Here is a 23,029-nt window from a genome sequence, read left to right on the forward strand (position 1 = left end):
TGGCCCGGAGCCCATATCCAAGATATTATGGAGGGATTGTCAAAGATCATCTGGCCCTCTGACTATTACTCCATGGTACTCATGCATGTGGGCACTAAGGATACTGCGAGGTGTGAAAAGTGACTATTGGACTCTGAGGGTACACATGAAGGAGTTTGGAGTGCAGGTGATGTTCTCCTCAGTCCTTCCTATCAAAGGTCAGGGCCCGGGCAGAGACAGGTGCATCCTGGAGGTGAATGCCTGGCTGCAAAGATGGTGTCACCAGGAGGGATTTGGCTTTTTTGTGGTTCCAGGAAGAAGGGCTGCTAAGCAGGGATGTGACCCGCCCTTCCCCTCCCCCCCCCCCCATTGAAGAAAGGGAAGAGAGTATTTGGATATAAACTGGATAACCTAGCGAGGAGGCTTTAAACTAGGTTCAAAGCGGGCAGATGACCAAAGCCCACAGGTAAGGATATGTCTACACTACAGCGCTATTTCAAATTAACTTATTTCGATTAGTTAATTCAAAATAAGCTAATTCGAAATAACGCATCTAGACACAAAAACTAATTCGAAATAGCGTTTTGCTATTTCGACATAGTGCGTTCACACTGATTGGATACTGGATTGCATTTAAGGGCAGCTGAAACCAGTTCCAGAAGGGTACTTGCTTTGTGTGGCTGCTATCAGAGGCTATCTTAGGCTTGTGCTTAAAGGGACCCCACCTGAACAGCCGGTTCTCAGCTTCCCCGCTTGCTTGCCTACCTCACTGAGGGTATGTCTACACTACCCTCCTAGTTCGAACGAGGAGGGTAATGTAGGCATACCGCACTTGCAAATGAAGCCCGGGATTTGAATTTCCCAGGCTTCATTTGCATAAACGGGGAGCCACCATTTTTAAAACCCCGCTGGTACGAACCCTGTGCCGCGCAGCTACATGGGGCATGAACTAGGTAGTTCGAACTAGGCTTCCTAGTTTGAACTACCGTTACTCCTCGTGGAATGAGGAGTAACGGTAGTTCGAACTAGGAAGCCTAGTTCGAACTACCTAGTTCGTGCCCCGTGTAGCCGCGCGGCACAGGGTTCGAACCAGCGGGGTTTTAATAATGGTGGCGCCCCGCTTATGCAAATGAAGCCTGGGAAATTCAAATCCCGGGCTTCATTTGCAAGTGCGGTATGCCTACATTACCCTCCTAGTTCGAACTAGGAGGGTAGTGTAGACATACCCTTAGTTACCAAGATCATGTTCTCATCAAACCATCTCCTTCATAAACCCATCTAGTTTAATCTTGAAGCCAGATAGATCTTTTGCCCCCACTACTTCCCTTGGAAGGCTGTTCCAGAACTTCACTCCTCTAATGGTTAGAAACCTTCGTCTAATCTCAAGTCTAAACTTCCTACTAGCTAGCTTATATCCATTTGTTCTTGTGTCCACATTGGTATTAAGCTTAAATAATTCCTCTCTCTCCCTGGTATTTATCCCTCCTAATATATTTAAAGAGTGCAATCATGTCCCTCCTCAGCCTTCATTTGGTTAAGGTAAACAAGCCAAGCTCCTTGAGTCTCCTTTCATAAGACAGGTTTTCCATTCCTCGGATCATCCTAGTGGCCCTTCTTTGTACCTGTTCCAGTTTGAATTCATCCTTCTTAAACATGGGAGACCAGAACTGCACACAGTATTCCAAATGGGGTCTCACCAATGCCTTGTATAATGGCACTTATACCTTCTTATCCCTACTGGAAATACCTCGCCTAATACATCCCAAGACCGTATTAACCTTTTTCACGGCCATGTCACAATGGTGGCTCATAGTCATCCTATAATCAACCAGGACTCCGAGGTCCTTCTCCTCCCCCGTCACTTCCAACTGATGTGTCCCCAGCTTATAACTAAAATTCTTGTTATTAATCCCTAAATGCATAACCTTACACTTCTCACTATTAAATTTCATCCTGTTGCTATCACTCCAATTTACAAGATCATCCAGATCTTCCTGTATGATATCCCGATCCTTTTCTGAATTGGCAATACCTCCCAACTTTGTGTCATTAGCAAATTTTATCAGGACACTTCCACTTTTGGTGCCAAGGTCAGCGATAAAAAGATTAAATAAAATTGGCCCCAAAACTGATCTCTGAGGAACTCTGCTAGTAACCTTCCTCCAACCTGACAGTTCACCTTTCAGTATGACCTCCTGTAATCTCCCCTTTAACCAGTTGCTTACCCACCTCTCAACTTCCATATTAATCCCTGTCTTTTCCAATTTAACCAATAATTCCCCATGTGGTACTGTATCAAATGCCTTACTAAAGTCGAGGTAGATTATATCCACTGCATTTCCTTTATCTAAAAAATCTGTTAGTTTCTCAAAAAAGGAGATCAGGTTGGTTTGACATGATCTACCTTTTGTAAAATCATGTTGTAATTTGTCCCAATTGCCATTAGCCTCAATGTCTCTAACTACTTTCTCCTTTTTCCAAGATCTTGAATACAACAGATGTCAAACTAACAGGCCTATAGTTACCCAGGTCGCTTTTTTTCCCTTTCTTAAAAATAGGAACTATATTAGCAATTCTCCAGTCAAATGGTACTGCCCCTGAGTTTAGAGATTTATTAAAAAATTTTGCTAATGGACTTGCAAGCGGATGAGTCTCAAGGGAACAGAGCATTCAATGGGAGCAGAGGGAAACCGTCCCGTAGTTGGGACCCCAGAGGATGCTGCGGTATCTTCTCACACTGAGGATACCTCTGATGGGTGATTCGATCGTTAAAAACATAGATAGTTGGGTTTGTGATGACCGGGAGAACCGTATGGTCACTTGCCTGCCTGGTGCGAAGGTTGCAGATCTCTCAAGGCATCTAGACAGACTTATGTGTAGTGCTGGGGAGGAGCCGGTGGTCATGGTACATGTAGTTACCAGTGACATAGGGAAGGGTAGGAGAGATGTCCTGGAGTGCAGTAGTAGACAAGAAAGTGGGGAACCTTGAGAACTGTCTGTCCGGGGTGGGGGTAGGGTCCCTTTAAGCACAGAGCTCAGTTAGCCTCAGGCAGCAGCCCCACACACTCAAGTCCCAACCTGATGCCCTGCCAGCACTGGTTCCAGCCAGCCTTAACTTTGGTTCAGGGTCCACTCAGTGTGGACGTGCTATTTCGAAATAGCAAAACGCTATTTCGAAATAGTTTTTGTGTATAGATGCGTTACTTCGAATTAACTTAATTCGAATTAACTATTTTGAATTAAGTTAACCGAAATAGTGCTGTAGTATAGACATATCCATAGGAAATAAAATATCAAATTTAAAGTGATTCATCAAACATTTTAACAATAGTATATTAATAACACAGTTCCAGAAGTATCCAGCATCATGAGCACAAAATCATGCCTCCCAAGGCATGGCTGAGCAAAGTGGACTTTCACATATTGATGTCATGCCCATTTCAGCTGCCATGAGCATGACAGGAGCATGACATTAGCTCTAATGGCTTTACTTTGGATCTAATATTCAGAACAGAATCAGAGACACGACAGTTCCCCCAGTGCTATACACAGACTATTGTCTTCCATGGTTTGCTTGATGCATAGTGTCCCTGTGACATGAAATGACTGTTTTAATGATCAGCTCTCTAAAACCAACAGAGACTGAGAAACACCATAGAAGATCATGCTAGCAATGGACAGGTAGAAATGTATTACAACTGTAGTTCCCTTACTAAAGGAGCCTCTAACTTTTACTGGGAGGATCCTTTATGCTGCAATCTAGCCCTAGAGACTACAACTCCCATGAGCCCTTGGAAAAAAGGAGGGAATGGTAGCTCTTCCAGGAGAAAAAAATGCAGGGGAGGAATACCCATCTTCCCTAAGGAAGGCATTGTATGGCTTTTGCTTAAGGATCCACTGCTTGATTTCTGCCAATGTGTCAGTTTTTTGAAAAAGTCTAGTGAGAAGGCTGTGATAAATAAACTCTGGAAATTTCTGGAGTCCTCATATTTCCTGGATCTGTGTCATCTAGTTTTTAGGCCTATGTTTGAAGTTGAAACTGCACTGGATGCAGAGCATCATCTACTGGTGGGTAAGAATAATGTGTCCACACTGATTATGTTAGATCCATCAGCTCTCTTGTGATACCTAAATATTTTCTTGGCATGTATGTAGTCACTACTATGTATGGGTGGAATTACTTGAATGGTTCTGATCACTCACAGCTGGAAGGTTTGTTCAGTGTGTATATGGAACTCCTGGACAAGTGGCTGGAGTTTGCAGTGTACTAATGGCTCTCAGCTGTTCTAATAATATCCAGCCAACCCAGTACAGTGGAACAAACAACTCAATTTAGATTTGCAGAGTCTGAGAGTGGCTAAGGATGAGCTGGCTAACACTTAGTCCAGAGATGCCAAAAAGGTATTGACGGGTCAGGAGGGGAAAACTCAAAAGAGTGTAGTGAATGCTGTACCTCATGTCTGGAGCATGCCTGCTACATGGGATTCAAAATTCAGTTTTATTAGAGCTAGAGCTGTGTTTGGAAGATCAAATAGCAGCTGAAGCCCATAAGAGTGTTTTCCATCTGCCTCTGATTAGACATGTGTGACCTTTCTTCTCCCATGTGGGGGACCTTACTGCCATTATCCAAGGCCTCCGTCACCCTGGGTCTAGATGGCTACCCATGCTCCTCATGGGACACTTGGAACTGTAAGGAATCACAGAATGCCACTGCCTACCTCTGCTACGTAAGGGAGAGGGAGTAGCAAGAAGGATGCTTTATCTGAAGATGTTCCTAACTGTTGAACGTGTGTCCCTCCCTTAACAATAAATGCAAGATTCTGCATCCCTTATGAGTATGCTGCAACACTTACTAGTTAAATAAATACCTCCAGGAATAGATGTCAAGACTGATGGATGGGGAGGGTTGAAGGACACAGTATGAACTAAACAGAGTCTTATAATATTCTTGTAAAATGGGGTAGAGTGTTTTTTGGTTTTTAATTAGAAAATTTAGAATGGGAAATTTGCTGATTCAAAGTATTTTACTGAAAAGCGTTGAAATTTCTGGTGTTGTTTTAATTTTAGGAAGGCAACAAGAATTCTGGATTGGTGCCAGATAAACCCTGGGATTTATTTATTTTTTAGAATAATTTAGCATCAGCTAATTGGCAGTGGCTATAGTATACAGGGCAGTAGGAGAGAGAATAAGGAAGCTGATATCTCCACCTTAGATGTCAGTACAATAAATAGTAATGTGATGTCTCTAACATTCGCTTGGAACAGTTCCTTACGGGAAAGGACAGACAATGCTGGGTCCTACATTTTCCATAGCCAAACTGATCATTTCGGTAATGGTTTGTTCTTGTTCAGCATCTTCAGTCAAATTGGTGAAGGGACTAATACAGATACAGCAGCTTTCTAAAAGTAGGAGGAGATGGATTAGATCTAGCAGCTTGTGGCCAGATTCTTAGCATAGGTTTAGTGCTTGGCCCCCTTCTGCATATGCACATGTTCAGCTAAAGCCTTCTGCTGAACAGGATACATACATAACCACAAGTAAGGCATCTCCCAGAGATTTTAAAGAGATTCCTTTTAATTTACCTTCCATTTGAACTAAACTTTTTCTAAATCTCTTGCTGCAATTTGTAACTTGAGCAAACCTCCTTAAGTGAAAAGAGCTTTATCTGGCTGAAAATGGCAAGAGTTACAGGCAACTAACCAGATGTTGCAGTCTCCAATTTGATTGAAAGGATATACTTAAACAACAAACACTTTAATGAAAGTAAAATTAGGAAAAGATGGACACAAACTGCTTAACTGAGGCCAAGACATCCTAATAGAGGTTGGGGCCCAGGGACTGAAGGGCCAGAATATCAACTTACCTTCTTGAGAGGAATGTTCAATTGTGGCTCTATGAACATGGGAATAGAGCTTTGTTACTGTAGATGTCCACTGCTTGTTCCCCTGATTAAAACCAGAAGATGCTTCAGGAGATCAAACAGACAAATATGGCTTCTGTGGTCATTACTAAAAATATTTTTACCAGGCTAGCTATTTTCTTTGAAGATGCAGTTTTATAGATTGAGTACCAGCAGGTCATTTGCATACTGTTAGCAAATTAGTTCAATGTTTTGTATTGTTCACTATGTTATAATTCAAGCGAAGTAGGCTATGAAACACAGGAGGCATTTCAGATATTAAAATTAAAAGAATTTTGCAAAAGTTCACTTCTAGCTACAATGTATAACAATTATAGAAACTACATAGAAGGCTAGCACTATAACAGGGTTTAAAAGAGAACGAAATAAATTCATGGAGGTTAAGTTCATACATGGCTATTAGCAGGGCTTGTTGAACTGCGGCAAGCCCCGCTCGCGAGCCGTGCTGTCCAGCAATCTGTGCCTGCACAGATCATTCTGTGCATGAGCAGATCACCCGGACCTAGCTCTTCTAGACCTAGCTCTCCGTGGCGAGTAGATTGCATTATTTGTCGAGCCCCACTCACCAGCTGCGTGGTTTGGCATGCTGCGCATGTGCAGACCGCGCTGTGCATGCGCTGATTGCGCTGTGGCACCGTGTCACCTTAAAATCTACTCACCGTGGGCGAGTAGATTGACTAATTTGTCGAGCCCTGGCTATTAGCCGTATGGGTAAGGAATGGTGTCCCCAGCCTCTGTTTGTCAGAGGGTATGTCTACACTACCCCGCTAGTTCAAACTAGGATTCCTATTCCGAACTACCGGTACACCTCGTGGGACAAGGTGTACTGGTAGTTCGGAATAGGAAGCCTTGTCCGAATTACCTAGTTCGAGCCCCGTGTAGCCACGCTGCACGGGGTTCGAACCAGCGGGGATTTAAAAATGGCGGCTCCCCGCTTATGCAAATGAAGCCCGGGAAATTCAAATCCCGGGCTTCATTTGCAAGTGCGGTATGCCTACATTACCCTCCTAGTTCGAACGAGGTGGGTAGTGTAGACATACCCAGAGGGTGGAGATGGATGGCAGGAGAGAGATCACTTGATCAGTACCTGTTCGATTCACTCCCTCTGGGACACCTGGAATTGGCCACTGTGGGCAGACAGGGTACAGAGCAGGATGGACCTTTGGTCTGACCCAGTCTGGCAGTTCTTATGTTATGTACATCTCCTGGCTGATGTTCAACCTCAGCCTCAGGCTTATTCAGACACGCTCTGTAATTTTTTTTGTTTTGGACTATGACTTTGAAACAAAACACATTTTTAAGTACAATTGAGTAATCTCATGGCTGCTTCTTCTAAGAGAGTACACTTATTAAGTTTGCAGATGATACCAAACTGGGTGGGGTTGCAACTTCTTTGGAGGATAGGGACATAATTCAAAATGACCGTAGCAAGTTAGAGAAATGGTCAGAGATAAACAGGATGAGGTTTAATAAAGAGAAATGCAAAGTGCTCCACTTAGGAAGGAACAATCAGTTCCATACGTACAAGATGGGAAGCGACTGTCTAGGAAGGAGCATGGCGGAAAGGGATCTAGGGGTCATAGTGGACCACAAGTTGAATATGAGTCAACAGTGTGATGCTGTTGCAAAAAAAGCAAATATGATTCTAGGTTGTATCAACAGGTGTGTTGTAAGCAAAACTCGTGAAGTCATTCTGCCACTCTACTCTGCACTAGTTAGGCCTCAGCTGGAGTACTGTGTCCAGTTCTGGGCGCCACATTTCAAGAAAGATGTGGAGATATTGGAAAGGGTACAGAGAAAAATGACAAGAATGATTAAAGGTCTAGAGAACATGACCTATGAAGCCAGGCTTCATGAACTGGGCTTGTTTAGTTTGGAAAAAAGAAGATTAAGGGGGGACATGATAGCGGTTTTCAAATATCTAAAAGGGTGTCACAAGGAGGAAGGAGAAAATTTGTTCCTCTTGGTTTCTGAGGACAGGACAAGGAGTAATGGGCTTAAAGTGCAGCAGGGGAGGTTTAGATTGGACATTAGGAAAAAATTCCTAACTGTCAGGGTGGTCAAATATTGGAATAAATTGCCAAGGGAGGTGGTGGAATCTCCCTCTCTGGAGATATTTAAGAACAGGTTAGATAGACATCTGTCAGGGATGGTGTAGACGGAGATTGGTCCTGCCTTGAGGGCGGGGGGCTGGACTCGATGACCTCTTGAGGTCCCTTCCAGTCCTATTATTCTATGATTCTATGATTCTCATAGCATTGTTTTCAAATACAGTTCCAGTATCCAAGTGCAGCGGAAAACTGGGGAACTAAGTCTCTTGCAAATTGTGCTAATAATATGTAGATTTGTAATTTCCTCCCTCCTGTGTAATTACCTCTCTCCTGTGCTAAAAGTGTGTTATGCTGAAGTATCTTTGTTGAATACTTCTCCATCTATCAAGGTAATTAGTAATGCTGTATTGAGTCTAAGCAGAGTATTTCCCTATTCACTGCAGGGGTGGGAGGATGTGTGAGAAGGAGTAAGAAAATAAGTAAAAAAAGATTAGGAGAATCAAGTGGGAGGAAAACAGGAAGCTGCTGATTTCAGCATTGGAAAGTGGAGTGGGACTAGGGAAAGAAAAAATTGGCCAAATCTGGCAACAAGAAAGGCAGAAATGAAACTGCCAACAAATGCAGCTCTTCTCTTTACATGGAGCATGAGATTACTCATCTGTAATTTCCAGTTGAACATTGTGGTTAGATTCAAATGCTAACATCATTGGATTGAACATTTGTTTTAGAAGAGATTATGTAAGAAATAGAGAAGGGAAGAAAACCAGTACATGAAAATAAACAGTACTAAAGTCAAAACAGTATAAAAGTCCAATTGTTACTGTCCTGTTAATGTTGTCAGATGAAGCATTCATAACCCTAACCCCAGTGAAGATTTCTCTCACATCCTCAGCTCAGCCATGACACATATACTCTGTATTCTATAGTTCTGCAGTTACTGCAACGATGTATGAAAGTTTACATCTACCAACGAAAAGAAGACTACACACTAGTAAATACATGCCATATGCTAATTTTCACACTTCAATGTTTCTCCCACAGTGTATTTTCATGACTTTGAAGTACCATACTTCTAATCATTTTTACAGGCCCTTATTTGCCACATTTAATTTCTCTGGGATTGAATGTTAAAAAGAACAACAAAACAAGACAAAACAAGAAGTGGAGTTAAAAAAAGTCCTAGTGATCTGATGTCATCAACTTCCACATAGAGAGGAACCAGGGAAGGCTGTTGGAAAATACAGGCAGGGATAAACCCATGGACTTGATTGGTAAATTGCTTTCAGTCATCCCATCAAAATGGCCCCTTGCCCTCCTGCTTGCCCTTGGATAAACCAAGGTGGAGCATGGGCTGGTATTGCTAGGAGCCATGTCTCTCATAGTTCCTGAATTTCGTAGAAGGGGGTTTGTGACAGGAATAGCTTGCCTGGCTCTTGGCCTGTTGAGGCTTGAATGTCTTATGAGCTGGGGCAGGGACATAAAAGCCCAACGTTTTCATGGTTGTATGTGAGTCCTTGAGGCTGTGGAGTTTACTATCAGTTTGTTCCATAAACAGGGCCCTCTCATTGAAGGGAAGATCCTGCAGTGAGTTCTGGGACTCAGTGGAGAGGCCAGAGAGGAGTGACCACAATGCTCTGTGCTTAGATACTGCAGGTGCCATAGTTCGGGTGGCCACATCTGCTGCCTTAGCTGTTGTTATGCCCTTGTTGAGGAGTATCGTGAACTGCTTCTTGGTTTCCTGCAGGAAGTTCTCAAACTTGGCCATATTTTGCCAAAGGTTGAACTCCTTCTAGCCCAAGAAGGCCTGGTGGTTCTCTAGCCTCAGTCTGAAGCTGGAGGAAGAATAACCAGACATCTGAAGAAGTGGGCTGTGCCCATGAAAGCTCATGATACCATCTGGGGGTTTTGTTAGTCTATAAAGTGCTACTAGACTATTTGGGTTTTTTCTTCTTCTTTTTTTAACTTTTCCTTAACTCTATCAGTCAGGCTTGCATTGAAGCAAAATTTTTGCTGTTTAGATGCTTTCACACGTAAAGTAAATAAGCCAATGTCTCAGCTCAGTTTAAGGCCAGCAAGTGAGGGTAGAATTCAGCCCATTATCTGCTATGTGTGACATTGGTTAGTTCCTGTAGAGATGGTCTTTGTAAAAAGAAAATGAAACACTGCAGCAAAATGTCTGTAAGCACAAAGTTCCTTGAGTACCCAGGTGGTCCCCATACCTCTGACCATTGTCAGTACCAGGAAGCTAATAGCCTGCATGCTCCATTGCCTGGGAGATACAGGTCTCTCTCCTGTTAACAAGACATTAATTGGCAAAATGAGCTTGGGGCATCACACTCTGCCTGGGTAGCAGAACCCAGACTGTAAGAAAAAGGTGGCCCTGTTTTCTGTAAATTCCTCTCCCTCTGGCTCAGGCCAGGCTTTCGCAACCAATCCACATGGGAGGTGTGTCAGATAAAAGCGTCCACATCGCTCCAGCTAACCACCTATGCCCGCCTCAATTCAAGCACAGCTGCAAAGAAGTTATAGTGACACGAAATGTAGGCTGAATGGAAGCCCAGGGGCACACAGAGCTTTCCCGGTGGAGAATCGCAGTAATCATCCCCAGGCTGAGTTGCTGGGATCTGGAGACCTTTGGGAGCCAGGCAAACGCGTGCTTAGCACTTGACCATCCTCACAGGTAAGGGGATTTACAACAGTTACACGTCACTGGCTGGGATCAATGACATTACCCATGTTTTGCCTTATTCCTAGGGTTACGCTAACGCCCTAATTAGTAAGTGCTGAGGCTCTGGCGGTGTCCCGGAGAGAGAACAAAACATTTACAGCGACCTCGCCCGTCACTTGTCAGGAGGAGGGAAGCTGGTACCTCCAAAGCTTGGCTCTGCCAGTAGGACACTGCTCTCATGCCCAGGGATTGCCTAGTCCCCCAGGGGGGCGCAGATAGGAGCAGGCGTATGTTGCCCCTCTTTTGCTCACTTTAAAGTGTCTTCAGCCTCCGAGACAGGTGCGTCTCCCTCTGCACCCGCCCGCTCAGCCAGACGCTCCGGCCACGCGAGTTCGCGGGCAGTCGAGGGCAGCCCAGAGCCCCGCCCGGCTGCAATCACGACTGGGCGCTGCCGGAGCCGAGCGGCTCCGAGCCCCGGCCCAAGGGAGCCCAGCAGCCCCGGTCCCGGTTGCTCCCAGCGCGGGCGGGCGGGGCCAGTCACTCACCGGAGTAGAGCCGCTCCCAGCAGAGCGCCAGGGAGGCTGCGGGGCGCTGCATTGGCGAGGCGGCAGCAACGCGCTCAGCACGGGGATCCCGGCCAGCGAGGCGCCGCGTCCGCTTCGCCACGGCGCCCCCGGGAGCTGCTGGAGGGACAGCGAGGGCTCCGGTTACGGGCCATGTGACAGGAAAGAAGAAACCCGGGGACTGTCCGCTCGCCTGGCCCGCGCCCTGCTCTCCCTCTGCCCGTGCGGGGCTGGCTGGCCTCAGCGCGTCTGGGCAGGAGGCAGGTCACCGCGGATGAGACCCGCCCTCCCCCGGCTGCTGCGCTAAGCCCCTGCGCATATGGCACCGGGCTCCCTGCTCCTGGGATCCCTGCCCGGCTCCTTGTCTCCTAGTCACCCGACCGCTCGCACAGCGCCCGCCGTGTCTTTGAAACCGGAGCCTCCTCCGCGCTCCAGCTGTGAGCGACACCGCCGCTCCGCCTCCCTCCCCCGAGCCAGGTGCAATTTCAGTTGGGCTCGGAGAGTGGGGCTCATAGCCCGCGGCAATTTCCCACGAGATGATGAGAGCAAGTACACGGAGCCTCTTTGTGCTAACAAAATGCAGTTGCCTGCCTCACCCACACCCCAGCGCCCCGCCCGGCGCCCCCGGAGGCCAGACACACTGTGGCACCCCCCCCCCCCCCGCTAGCGGCAGTTCCGAGTCCAGCTCCCGGCCCAGCAAAATGTTTGTGGGACCAAACAACGCGCAAACCCTTGGGGAGTGGCGGAAGAATCTAACTCAGAGCACCTTATCCACCGCCCCCTACGAGGCGTCTGTCTTCCCGTTAAACCAAACCAACTCACACCTCTGAAAAGGTAGAGGACTTGCAGGTGTCAGGTGCATACCTTAATGCAGTGCTCTCCAACCTTTTTACACTCAAGATCACTTTTTAAATGACAGAACAAGCCAAGATCTATTGCCCCGCCCCTTCCTTGAAGCCCCCATCCTTTCTGTTCTCTTCCTCTCCATCACTTGCTATCCCCAATCCTTATACTGCTGCTTCCCCCCCCCCCCCAATTCTTCTGTAGGAAGAGGTTTTTCCAACATTTGGCCTGTCTAGACTGGCCAAACCCCTTCTTTCGGAAGCCTCCTTATTCCTCCTGGGAAGAGGAATATAGGGGTGACTGAAAGTTCATGTTTGCTCTTTCACTAAAAGAAGCGGAAGAACAAACGCATCCCTGGATGCAGAAAAGTTTTTCTGGGATATCTCTGGAATCCTGGAAAACTCCTGCAGTCTAGCCTTACCCTCGCTGTGTTGAGACAGGATGTGTAGGCTCTGGGGTGGGAATGAGGGATTTGGGTGTGGGAAGGGGTGAGAGGTGCAAGCTCTGGGAGGAAATCCGGATGCAGGAGGGGGTGGAGAAGGGGACGCTGGGTCAAAGAGGGGACGCCAGGTCGCACAGTGTTGGGATCAGATGTAGGGTTAGGGTACTAAGCAAGCCACAGAATGGGGATGTGAGGGTGCAGGAATTTGGGTTGGGGGATGGGAGGAGGTTCCAGTGTATGACAAGTTCAGATCGAGGGTCTGGGGAAGGGGGAGTGCAGGAGTGTTCCGATGCTGTGGGCAGATGGGGCTTGGCCCCAGGTTGGGGTTTGTTGGCCAGGCTTCATTTTTAAATACAATACTATGTCAAACACAAAAAGTATCTGCGTTGTCTTTATTTCTGAGAGGGGTGAGGAACCTGTTTTGAGTCAGGGGTCACTGACCCACAGAAAAGTCAGTCGGGGCCACACAAGTGAGATGCAAAATAAAACCTTCTCCAAACCCCCCACAAGCCTCACTAATGTGGCCCCAACTGTGCTGGTGGGAGCAGGGGGCATGGTATTAGGGAAAGGTGCAAGGGGGCACTGGGATAGGGGACAGGGTGCTGGGTAGGGTGCCAATGGGTGCTGGGGCAGAGAACAGGGTGCTTGTAGGTGCTGGGGCAGGAGACTAGGTGCCAGGGCAGGGGACAGGGTGCTGGGGCAGGGTGCCAATGAGTGCTGGGGCAAGGGACAGAGGGCCAATGGGTTCCAGGGCAAATGCCTGGGGCAGAGGACAGGTTGTCTGTGGAGGCAAGGGTCAGGGTGCTGGGGTGGGGACAGGGTGCCAGTGGGAATAGGGGGCAGGGTGTCGGCTGGGACAGGGAATCCTCAGCGTGCACCTCACCCCCCACTCCAGAGGAGGGAAGCTCCGGCAAGAGCTTCCTCCCAGGACTCCTCCTCTCTCCCCCGCAAAGGAGGAAAGCCCTGGTGCATGTTTCCTTCTGAGATTCCTCTCTTCTACCCAGCATGCGCATGCCCTCAGGACTCCTACCTCCTCCCACGCAGAGGGAGGGGAGCCCTGGTGCATGCCTCCCCTCCTGTGTCCTCTCCCCCCCCCCCAAATCCCCAGCATGCACCTTCCTCTGGGACTCTTATCTCCTCCTGGTGCACCACAGACCTGGAGGAGTGGAGCAGGCATCATACTTACGGAAACCCCGGAAGTGGTGCACAGCTGCCGGACTTCCCTCCACCCCGCGGGAAGCCAGCACTATCTCCATTTTCAGAGGTAGGTAGTGGAGTTTCTTGGGGGTGAGGGGAAATGGGGGGGCCCCGAATGCCTTGTGATCGAGTGGTCAAGCCCTCCCGATCAACCAGTTGATCGTGATCGACAGGTGGGTGACCACAGCTTTAATGCCCTAGAAAGAAAAGCGCAGCAGCAAAATGTCCCACAGAGGCATAATAATAAAGAAAAAGTTTCTACAAAAATTATTTATCTCATATTGAATTTTTCTTTTAACTAGACCATCCTGTTACTAGTAACCAGACTGTTACCATGCCAGCCATGGGAGAGGGGTGCTGCAGGTCAGAGGCAGCCCTGGGATCCTACCCTCCCCCCCAGCCCTGTGGATAGCTCCCTGAGCCCTGTCCCCCCTGCAGGTCACAGGGGGCTGCTGCAGCCTGGGGCCAGCCCCCCAGAACCTGGTACCTCCCCACATGTGAGGGGGAAGGTGCTGGAGGCCCGGTCTAGTCCCCAGAGCCAGTCCTCCCTCCAGAAAAGCTGGAGGCCATGGGGGGCACTGGAGGCCAGAGGCAGGCTGGGAAAAGCTGTCTACCGAGCCTTGTGCCCCCCCCCAAGGGAAGTCCCCACAGCCTGCATCCCCTTGAACAGCCTGCAGGCTGTGTGTGTGATGGGGTGGGGTGACAGTGCTGGAGACCAGGGCCTGCCCTTGTAACCTTGTCCACCCTCCACAGGATACAGGCCGTGGTGTGTATGTGTGTGTGTGGGGGATGGCTGCTGGAGGCCAGGGGCAGCCCGCAGAGCCCTATCTGGCCTCCCAGAGGAGTCACCATCTGGGGAACTTAGCCTGGCCCTCCAGAAGGAGCTACCAGATGGGGATCTCAGCCTCGGCCTCCCCAGGAGCAACTACCACCCTTGCCATTATGGGTGGTCCCAGTAAGCTCTCCCACTCTGGTCTCCCAGCTCCCATCCCTGAGTCCTGCATCCCCCACCCATGCCCTGAACCTCCCACTCCCCTCCCGCTGCCCTCCCTCACACTGAACCTTGTGCTCTGAAGTACTGCCCTCAGTCCAGCACCCTCCACCCTCTTTTCTGACCCCCCAACTCCTCCAGCCCCATTCCCTGACTTCTGCACTCCACCATCTTCCCTGAACACGACAACTGGAGAGGCATATGGGCTTCATGACTCAAATTATTTCAGCAGCCAACAAGTCATGTATGTGGCCCCAAACATTTTCCATATCAGCTGGGGTGATTAAATCATTCTCAAAAAGGTCGAGAGCCATTTAGATGGATCTCATGCCAAGTACTTTTTGCACAGCCCATGTCCCACACATGCTGGGAGAAGACATCAGTATACTCTAACATTTTTCTGCAGAGGCACTGTTTCCAGTCCTCAGGGATAGGGGAATCTCCAAAATCAAAATAATCTGGTGTCATGTTATTAGTGTTGCTCTTGACAGCTGCTGCATGCATCGGAGGTTCTACATGAACTGGGAACAATTGGTCAATTACTGTCCAATGCCTAATGATCACTTTGTGATCAGATACATTTCTAACAGTAACTGTGATCCTCCTAGAAGACACTGTTGTGGCATTTTAAACCTCAGGTTGTGCCACAAATCCTCCAGGTGTAGTCATTTCCTCCAGTGTATCCACTAACAACAACTGATCAATAGGCTGAACAGAAAACTTTGGAATGCCAGTCACTTGACAGGCACTGCCAAGTGGAATGAGTACTGTTCTTTTCTGTGTGTACCATACATTGCCATACCTGTTAGCATCTTTATCAGAAACTGAGAGAGACTTTCCATGGAAGCATTTATAGGCCTCACGGATCTTAGGATGAATAGGCAAGGTACTGATGCATCCTTCCCCCACAGTTTCTTTGCATAGTTAAAAATTGCTGGACTAGACTACTATTGGTGCCAACCAAAACTGCAGCATTACTTTTGACACCAAGGTCCGGGCACACTAGAACTAAAGTATCCAGCTTCTCATGAACTCCAATGATGGACTGTGAGAACTCAATCTGAAGGGATAAGTACCCCTCATATGGATATTTTTGATTACTCAACCCCCAGATTTTCAAGTTATCCAAGGGTTGGATGGACAACCCTTGGTAGGTGAAGATAGGTATTGTAGAATGTCTTGTACAAAATAATGACTTGTGAACCACTGTCTAGGAGAACATGAGCATAAATGCCTTCCATTTGGACAGAAACAACAGGAGCTGGACCTACCTTGTGGCAGATTGTTCCAGGTATTTTCACCCTGTTGGTAGCACCTAGTGGAGTTTCTCTTCCTTGAAGCACCAGTTCACTCCTTCACTGAGGTTCTCTGAAATTTTCCACATTTTTTCTTGCTTGGATGAGCTTGCAGTTAACTTTCTGTAAATCCTCTTCCGCAAAACAGTCTTGTTTTGTGTGACTACCCTCTCCATTTGTAGCAGAAGATGTCACTTCTACCATTAGTTTCAACAGAAACTCTTGATCGAGGGACAGTACTACTAGACATTGCATCATTGCTTCTCACAGGGTCATCCCTCCTTTGGAATTGAGAGTGTATTTAGGCTTTTCCACCCTAGTATTCAGCTGAATTGGCTGATTAACTTTCTCAGACACTGCAGACCTTTCTTGAGGTCAGCTATTTCATCAGGAGGAGCAGCAGAGATGACAGTGCATTGTGGAAGCCATCTTATATTTAGCTAGAAGCCACTTCGTATAACACAAGCCATTTAAGTTTCTTGTTTCTGCACGTATACTAAACAGTGAACTGACCTTCACCAATGTGAGAAAGGCCAGATCAGAAAGCTGCAGCTTCAGGGTTATCAGGTTGCCAGGACAAGCACCCTTCAGTATTTGCTTCAACCTCGCCTGATCCAAGTGGGTGGCAAATATCCCCATCTTTACCAGTTCCTTATGTAGGAGCTTCTCTAGACAGCATGGCTGTGTCTACACTGGCACCTTTCTCCGGAAATGCTTAAAACTGAACAGTTTTCCGTTATAAGTATTTCCGGAAAAAGAGTGTCTACATTGGCAGGATGCTTTTCCGGAAAAGCCCTTTTTCCGGAAAAGCGTCCGTGGCCAATGTAGACGCGCTTTTCTGGAAAAAAGCCCTGATGGTAATTTTCGCGATCAGGGCTTTTTTGCGGAAAAGACTACTGTGCTGTCTACACTGGCCCTTTTCTGGAACAGTTTTCCGGAAAAAGGACTTTTGCCCGAGCGGGAGCAGCATAGTTTTTCCGGAAAAGCAGCTGATTTCTTACAGTAAATCGTCACTGCTTTTCCGGAAATTCAAGTGGCCAGTGTAGACAGCTCGCAGCTTATTCTGGAAAAGCGGCTGCTTTTCCGGAATAAGTGATCCAGTGTAGACACAGCCCATATGTACTGTGACAGTTTTTCACCTTCTTCTGGATATGTGGAGGTAAAGTGTAGAAACAAATCCTCTCCACTCTCAGAAGTCGCATAAATATCATCCAAAGCATGGAGATACTCCATAGCACCAGCAGAGGAATTACTTGTCCATAAGGATCTAATGACATCAGAGGCTGGTCCTCTTAGACTTTCAGCTGGTTGTTGCCTTTTGATAGTATCTGGGCATTGCCACTCCTCTATCATCTGGACAGCTTGGTCCATCCAAGATTCAAAGTTATCCTCTCCAACAGTAGGCTGAATCCCAGAGAAAAATCTCAGCTTCTGATATCCAGCTCCTTCATAGGAAGGAGGAGTATATCATTCCATCAGTTTTCCTAAAGCAGTTATCAGACCCTCATTGTGACAGCTGAGAAAGTAGATGTTGGGGTAACAATGGTTCTCACATCTTTCCTTGACTTTCCCTCTTCTTGCAAAAAACATTCAAATTTAGCTGCAAAGTCAGAGCTCACATCTTATGTGGTCTCCTCGTTGAGGACACTCCCAAGCAGAACCACAGGCCAGGGGCCAACTTCATTCACAATATCAACTTCCAAGGGTACTGACACGGCTCACAGGTGGTGCCCACACTTGGCCCCTGTGATGGACCGGGCCGTGTCTGGGCACAGCTTAGGGCGTCCGCTCAGGGCGAATTGCTCAAATCCGGGGCTCTTTACAGTCCCCCTGACTGGCGACCTCTCCAAACAGGCCACAAACCAGTCCCACAGAGCGCTTCAGCAGCCTGCCTGAAGCCTCCCGAGCAAAACCCCTTCGACACCCCAGCAATATCCGTGCCCCAGATGGCCCCAGGCCTATACACAGGTGGGGGGTCCTAGCACCCAATCCCACCTACCCCGAACAAGTTCTGTCCGGTTCCAAGAAACCAGCCACAGATCCCTGGTCAATTTACCCTCTGGATCTTACCCACAAATCACGCTGGGCCAATCCTTTAGAATCTAAAACTAAAGGTTTATTAACAGAAGAAAGAAAAGCCTGAGAGTAAGGTTATTAAAGTACAGTACGTTACATGCACCGAATCTCCCAGTCCTCGATGCAGGCTCTAGCAGAGATGTTGCAGCTGCTGGTTAAAAGTCCTTATTGCACATCCTACGATCAGGATGGGTTCCCTGGTCTTCCGGGCTCTTCAATCCCTGCAGTGCTGCCTCTGGGATGAAGTGCTGAGCTGAGAACAAAATGGCATCGACCACATGGCCTCTTTATACTCCTTCCTGGCCTCTTCTAGTATGTAGCAGGTCACCTGGTCCTCAGCCTCTCTGTGTTCCCTGCTGGCTGCTCTCAGGACAGCCCCCATTCTTTGGGTGTGTCTTTGGCCCATTGAGAACCATTGTCCCACAGGTAATTAGCATGTCCACAGGCTCCACAGGCTCGGCCCTGCCCAATGCTTAACCACATGCAGGGAAATCTTCAGTTTCCACACAGATTACAGATCTACACACACAGACATTATATACTCACATAAACAGTGTACACAGGATCAGAAAACAACAAGCTCCCATTCAATACCCCCCATGGCTCCCTTTCATACAGATTTCTGGGGCCAACACCCCCACCTAGGGGTGCAGCAGGGATCTGGCTGCTTCCCTCCAATTCCGTAATGTGACAGCCCCTCGGCTCCTGGGTGGACCCCCCCCGTCCAGTGCAGCAGCCCCTTCTTGGGGAGCCCACTTCACTCCAGCAGTCGTGAGACAGCCCTTTCTCAGGGAGTCCTCTCCAGTGCGGTGACCCTCTCTTGGGGGGCCCACTCACCTGGGGGTCTGCCCCTCCACCTCCAGGACGGTGCCTCTCATGGCCTCCAGCTGCCTGCCTCCACTATGAGCCCCTCGGGGGGTCCACTCCCTCTGGATCCTGGGGCCTCCACCCCCAGAAGGAATAGCGCCCCCCCTGTTCTCTAGACCAGAGCAACTCTCAGCCAGCACCAAACAGGCGGGCTTATTGAGCTTTGAACAGCAACGGGTCTCAGGCCTGTAGGCCTGGGCCCTCAGCCCTCACATCAGCCTCCCCTGCAGCCAACTGAGCTCTGCCTGCTCTGCCCTCAGTCCCCCCCAAAAACAGCCCCCAGTCTCCCAGCAGAGCCTCCAATATCCCCAGCAACAGCCCCCTCCCTTCTTCCTAGGTAAGAGGGTCGCCTGGGCCCCTCTTCTCTGCCTCCCTCCCCGTCCAGTGTTCTCCCCTCACTGGGACCAGCTGGGCTGGTTGCCGGGGTCCCTCTCTGCAGCCCATTGTCACTCATCTGGCCGGAACTGGCTGTGTCCTCCAAGCAGAGTCAGGGTTAGAAGGGTCACAGACACCCCGGCTCCAACTCTGGGATGTTCTCTGAAACAACAAACTCCCTTGGTGACCGTAAATTGTGGTTTTCCCAAATATTTTTACAGTTCCTAATGCCTGGCAGATAGTAGTGTCCTCAGTGTCTATGGGCACTTTACCCAGTATAAGTGCTTGCTGGGTAGCACTCCTATTGATGTGTAAAAGGGAAGTCAAATCCCCCGGAGCCATTGATTCCCCTATGAGGGGCATGTACAATATATATACATTGCTAATGCTTAGATATATTTGCTATTTGTATAGGAGTAAGACATGACAAAGGTCAGGGCCTGTCACAGGTAATAACTTATAATAAGGAGACGAGGGGAAGTGAAACCAGTCTTCTGTTAAGTAGAGATATGGATAGATTCCACATCCTTTAAACTTGTGACCGGCTCAAGCAGGAAAGGAAAAAGGGAAGTATGGCTCGCCCATTGTTCAGCAAAAGTGAATGACTGTAAGACAGCTGTAACTGCAAAGTCAGCAAGTAGGCACTGTATTTAACCTCATTTGGAAAATTAACCTGACCTATAGGAATGCTAAACGTCAAAAATGAAGTAACCTATCATGTTAAGGCACCTAAACCAGGAAGGATGTGAACCCTATAAAAACCCCTGCATATGAGATGTTGGGGGTCGGCTCTGATCTGAACATTGAGTTCCTTAGCCGTACCTTGGTTGCAACCAATAAACTTGAGTTGGACCCAGCCTGAAAGTGTGACTCTCTTCTTGGGGTAAATCAGACTAGCCTCCAAGGGGACGAAACCAGCAATTTATGCAACACTATCTCTTTACACCAGACAGTAACTTATGAGATTCCATGATGTACCCAATAATAGGTTTAGTAAAAACAACCAAAGGTTTTAATACCAATAGAGCTCAGGAAAACAATCATAACTCCAATAACCTTTAATAAAGCAGGGACAATTTTTTTCTTACAGCAAAACTAGAGGTGGTAAAGAGGCTCCCCAGTGGTGCCCCCAAAATGTAACCCCCCCGTTTTCTCCCTGTGTTACTTGGGAGCAGGTCACTCTCACAGGTATGCTTTGGCACCTGATGGTTTTAACATAAAAGGAGATCGTGAGTACCCCAGTGGTGATGTTGTTTAGTTGGGGATTCCCTATCCACCCCCTTGCTGTAGTCCCTTGCACCTAAAAAATATACAGTGGCAGTACCTCCACCTGGCTGGCCCTGTTCACACTTAATGGTGTGCCTTGGGAGCCTCCAGGAATCAACTTATTCCAACAATATACTGGATCTGACTCCAAGAGAACAATTATAAAGAATCTATATCTAATTGATTAAATTAGAATTAACACACCTTTACTTAACTTCTTAAAGAAACAGGGTTTAACAGATTAAAAGTGAATAAAATCAATTAAAGTACACAGAAAGAAAGGAAACATCTATCTGGCATTTGCACTGCTACCATTTATCCCACCCCAGAGTGTGCACTCCTCTGGATTTGGAGTCCCAGGCACTTGATTGCAGGGGTGCGCTTGGAGGTCTGCAGCAGGAGTGGAGACAGCACTGGGCAGGTCCTGTGTGTGTTAGTCCAAGATGAGAGCCAGCTGCAAACTCCCTCTGCCACTGGAGCAGGCTCCACCAAATGCCAGCAGCTCTGGTTCCCTGGGCTGGTTACTTGGCCTCTCTCTGGACCCAGAGTCAGTCTATTCTCTGAGGTCTGTCCCAGGCAGCACTTTCCCAAAGAGCCCAGTTACTCAGTTTCCTCCTGTGTGCAGGTTTATGTAGCCCTTCTCAGCCACAGGCACAGCCAGAATCTCTCCCCTCATGGGAGCCACTGAAGCAGCCTGCAAGATCCAAGCCTCAGTCCCAGGCTCTATCTGCAACACAACAGCTCCTGGTCTGGACAAAGGCTCCTCCACAGCAGCCTGGCTCCTCTCTCCAAAATGGAGAGCCCTCTCTCTCTCCCAAAATGCCTGGACAAATCCCTGTTTCCTCCTTTTTCCTCAAGGGCTCATGGGAGTTTCAGTCTGTAGGGCTAGATTGCAGCATGAAGGATCTTCCCAGAAAAAGTCAGTGGCCCCTTTAGTAAGAGGACTACAAAGTAAAAGAAGCAATGAAATAAAGCATTGTTTAAAATGTGGAAGTTAAATCTTAGTTAGGCAAATAGAAAGGAGCATAAACACTGTGAAACTGTTAAATTATAAAGAGGAGGCTGTACCCCCTGCTTGTCATGCTTGCCTACTCCCTCTGTCGGGGAAAGGAGCAAGAGCAGGCTGGAGGTGTGAGGTCTTGGTGGAAAGAGAGAGTGAGGGAGTTGGGGGTGCAGGGTCTCAATGAGCCAAGCTGCCCCAGCTCTCCCCACTCACCAAGGAGGGGCAGGGTTACTCTGGATCTCCCTTGGCCACTAGGGTCATCCCAACCCCTCCAGACACTGCCCTCCCACACACCCCACCACCAGAGAAGGCTGGACCAAGACTGCAGCGTGGCAGCTCCAGCTCTCCCTTCTAGATGCTGGGCTGCCAGAGTGGGCCTGTGTCTGCCCTGAACCTAGCTCTCCCCCTCATTGAACCCTTTGCCCCACAGCTCTTTGCTCCCCACAGCTGGTCCCAGCTCTCCCCCCACCACCACTAGTAGGCTGGCCCAAGGATGCACCAGTCCCAGCTGCCAGGGGGCTGGGCCTGAGAGGCCGCACCAGCCCTGGTCTCTCTCACTCTGCAGCTGGGGAGAACCGGGCTGAGGTAGCTATGGTTCTCCCCACCCAACTCCTGGGGAAGGGAGGGCCGGGGCAGGCCAGTGGTTTGGGCAGTCCCAGCTCTCCAGAAGGGCCTGGGGAGGGCCAGGCTGGGAATGGTGTGTGGGGGGAAGGAGCTTTGGCTCTTGTGGTTGCAGAGTGATGATGTTATTCTGTCATCCTGCAGGATTTTTTTTTGTAGTGAGAGATAAAGAAATCCAAAGGAGTTTGAAGAAAAGATAGTCCTCAAAAAGCACTCAAAAAGTAATAGTAATTTTTTTTAAGTACCTGAGAAGGAGGAAGCCTGCTATAACAATCAGTGGGGCCCCTGGATAATCGAGAGGCCAAAGGAGCACTCAGAGATGATAAAGTCATTGCAGAGAAACCAAATAAATCCTTTGCTTCCATGTTCATAGCTGAGAATGTTAGGGAAATTCTCAAACCTGAGCCATTCTTTTTAGCTGACAAATCTGAGGAATTGTCTCAGATTGAGGTGTCATTAGAGGAGGTTTTGGAACAAATTGATAAACTGAACAGTAACAAGTCACCGGGACCAGATGGCATTTACCCAAGAGTTCTAAAAGAACTCCCATGAGAAATTGTAAAACTATTAACTGTGGTTTGTAGACTATCCTTTAAATCATCTTCTGTACCTAATAATTGGACGATATGGGGGAAAGCCGAGATGGTGCGGAGATGCACATAAATCAGATAGAGACTTCTCTTAGAAGAGAATCCATCGATAGAGATTCTCTAAGCTGTAGTCAGAAAGAGAGGAGGTAGAGGACAAACCATGGGTCAGAGCAGACAAACAACCGCATATAAAGGAATCCAATGCATCAGGGAAGGGCAGACAAATAAGCAGTGGCAAATTTTTAAAGTGCTTGTACACAAATGCTAGGAGTCTGACTAAT

General features: G+C 48.1%; 1 protein-coding gene across 1 annotated transcript in view; it reads right to left on the minus strand.

The window, feature by feature from the left end:
- The window catches only part of KREMEN1 (kringle containing transmembrane protein 1), a 57,491-nt gene extending 46,024 nt beyond the window's left edge, over window positions 1-11,467 (minus strand). Inside the window, exon 1 of the mRNA XM_089775204.1 lies at window positions 11,165-11,467. Coding sequence (XP_089631330.1) covers window positions 11,165-11,216 — 52 coding nt within the window. The 5' untranslated portion in view covers window positions 11,217-11,467. The remainder of the gene's footprint in view (window positions 1-11,164) is intronic.
- Window positions 11,468-23,029: the final 11,562 nt, after the last annotated feature.

Source organism: Pelodiscus sinensis, chromosome Z (genome assembly GCF_052426305.1).
Source record: "Pelodiscus sinensis isolate ZL-2025 chromosome Z, ASM5242630v1, whole genome shotgun sequence".
NCBI classification, from domain to species: domain Eukaryota; kingdom Metazoa; phylum Chordata; order Testudines; family Trionychidae; genus Pelodiscus; species Pelodiscus sinensis.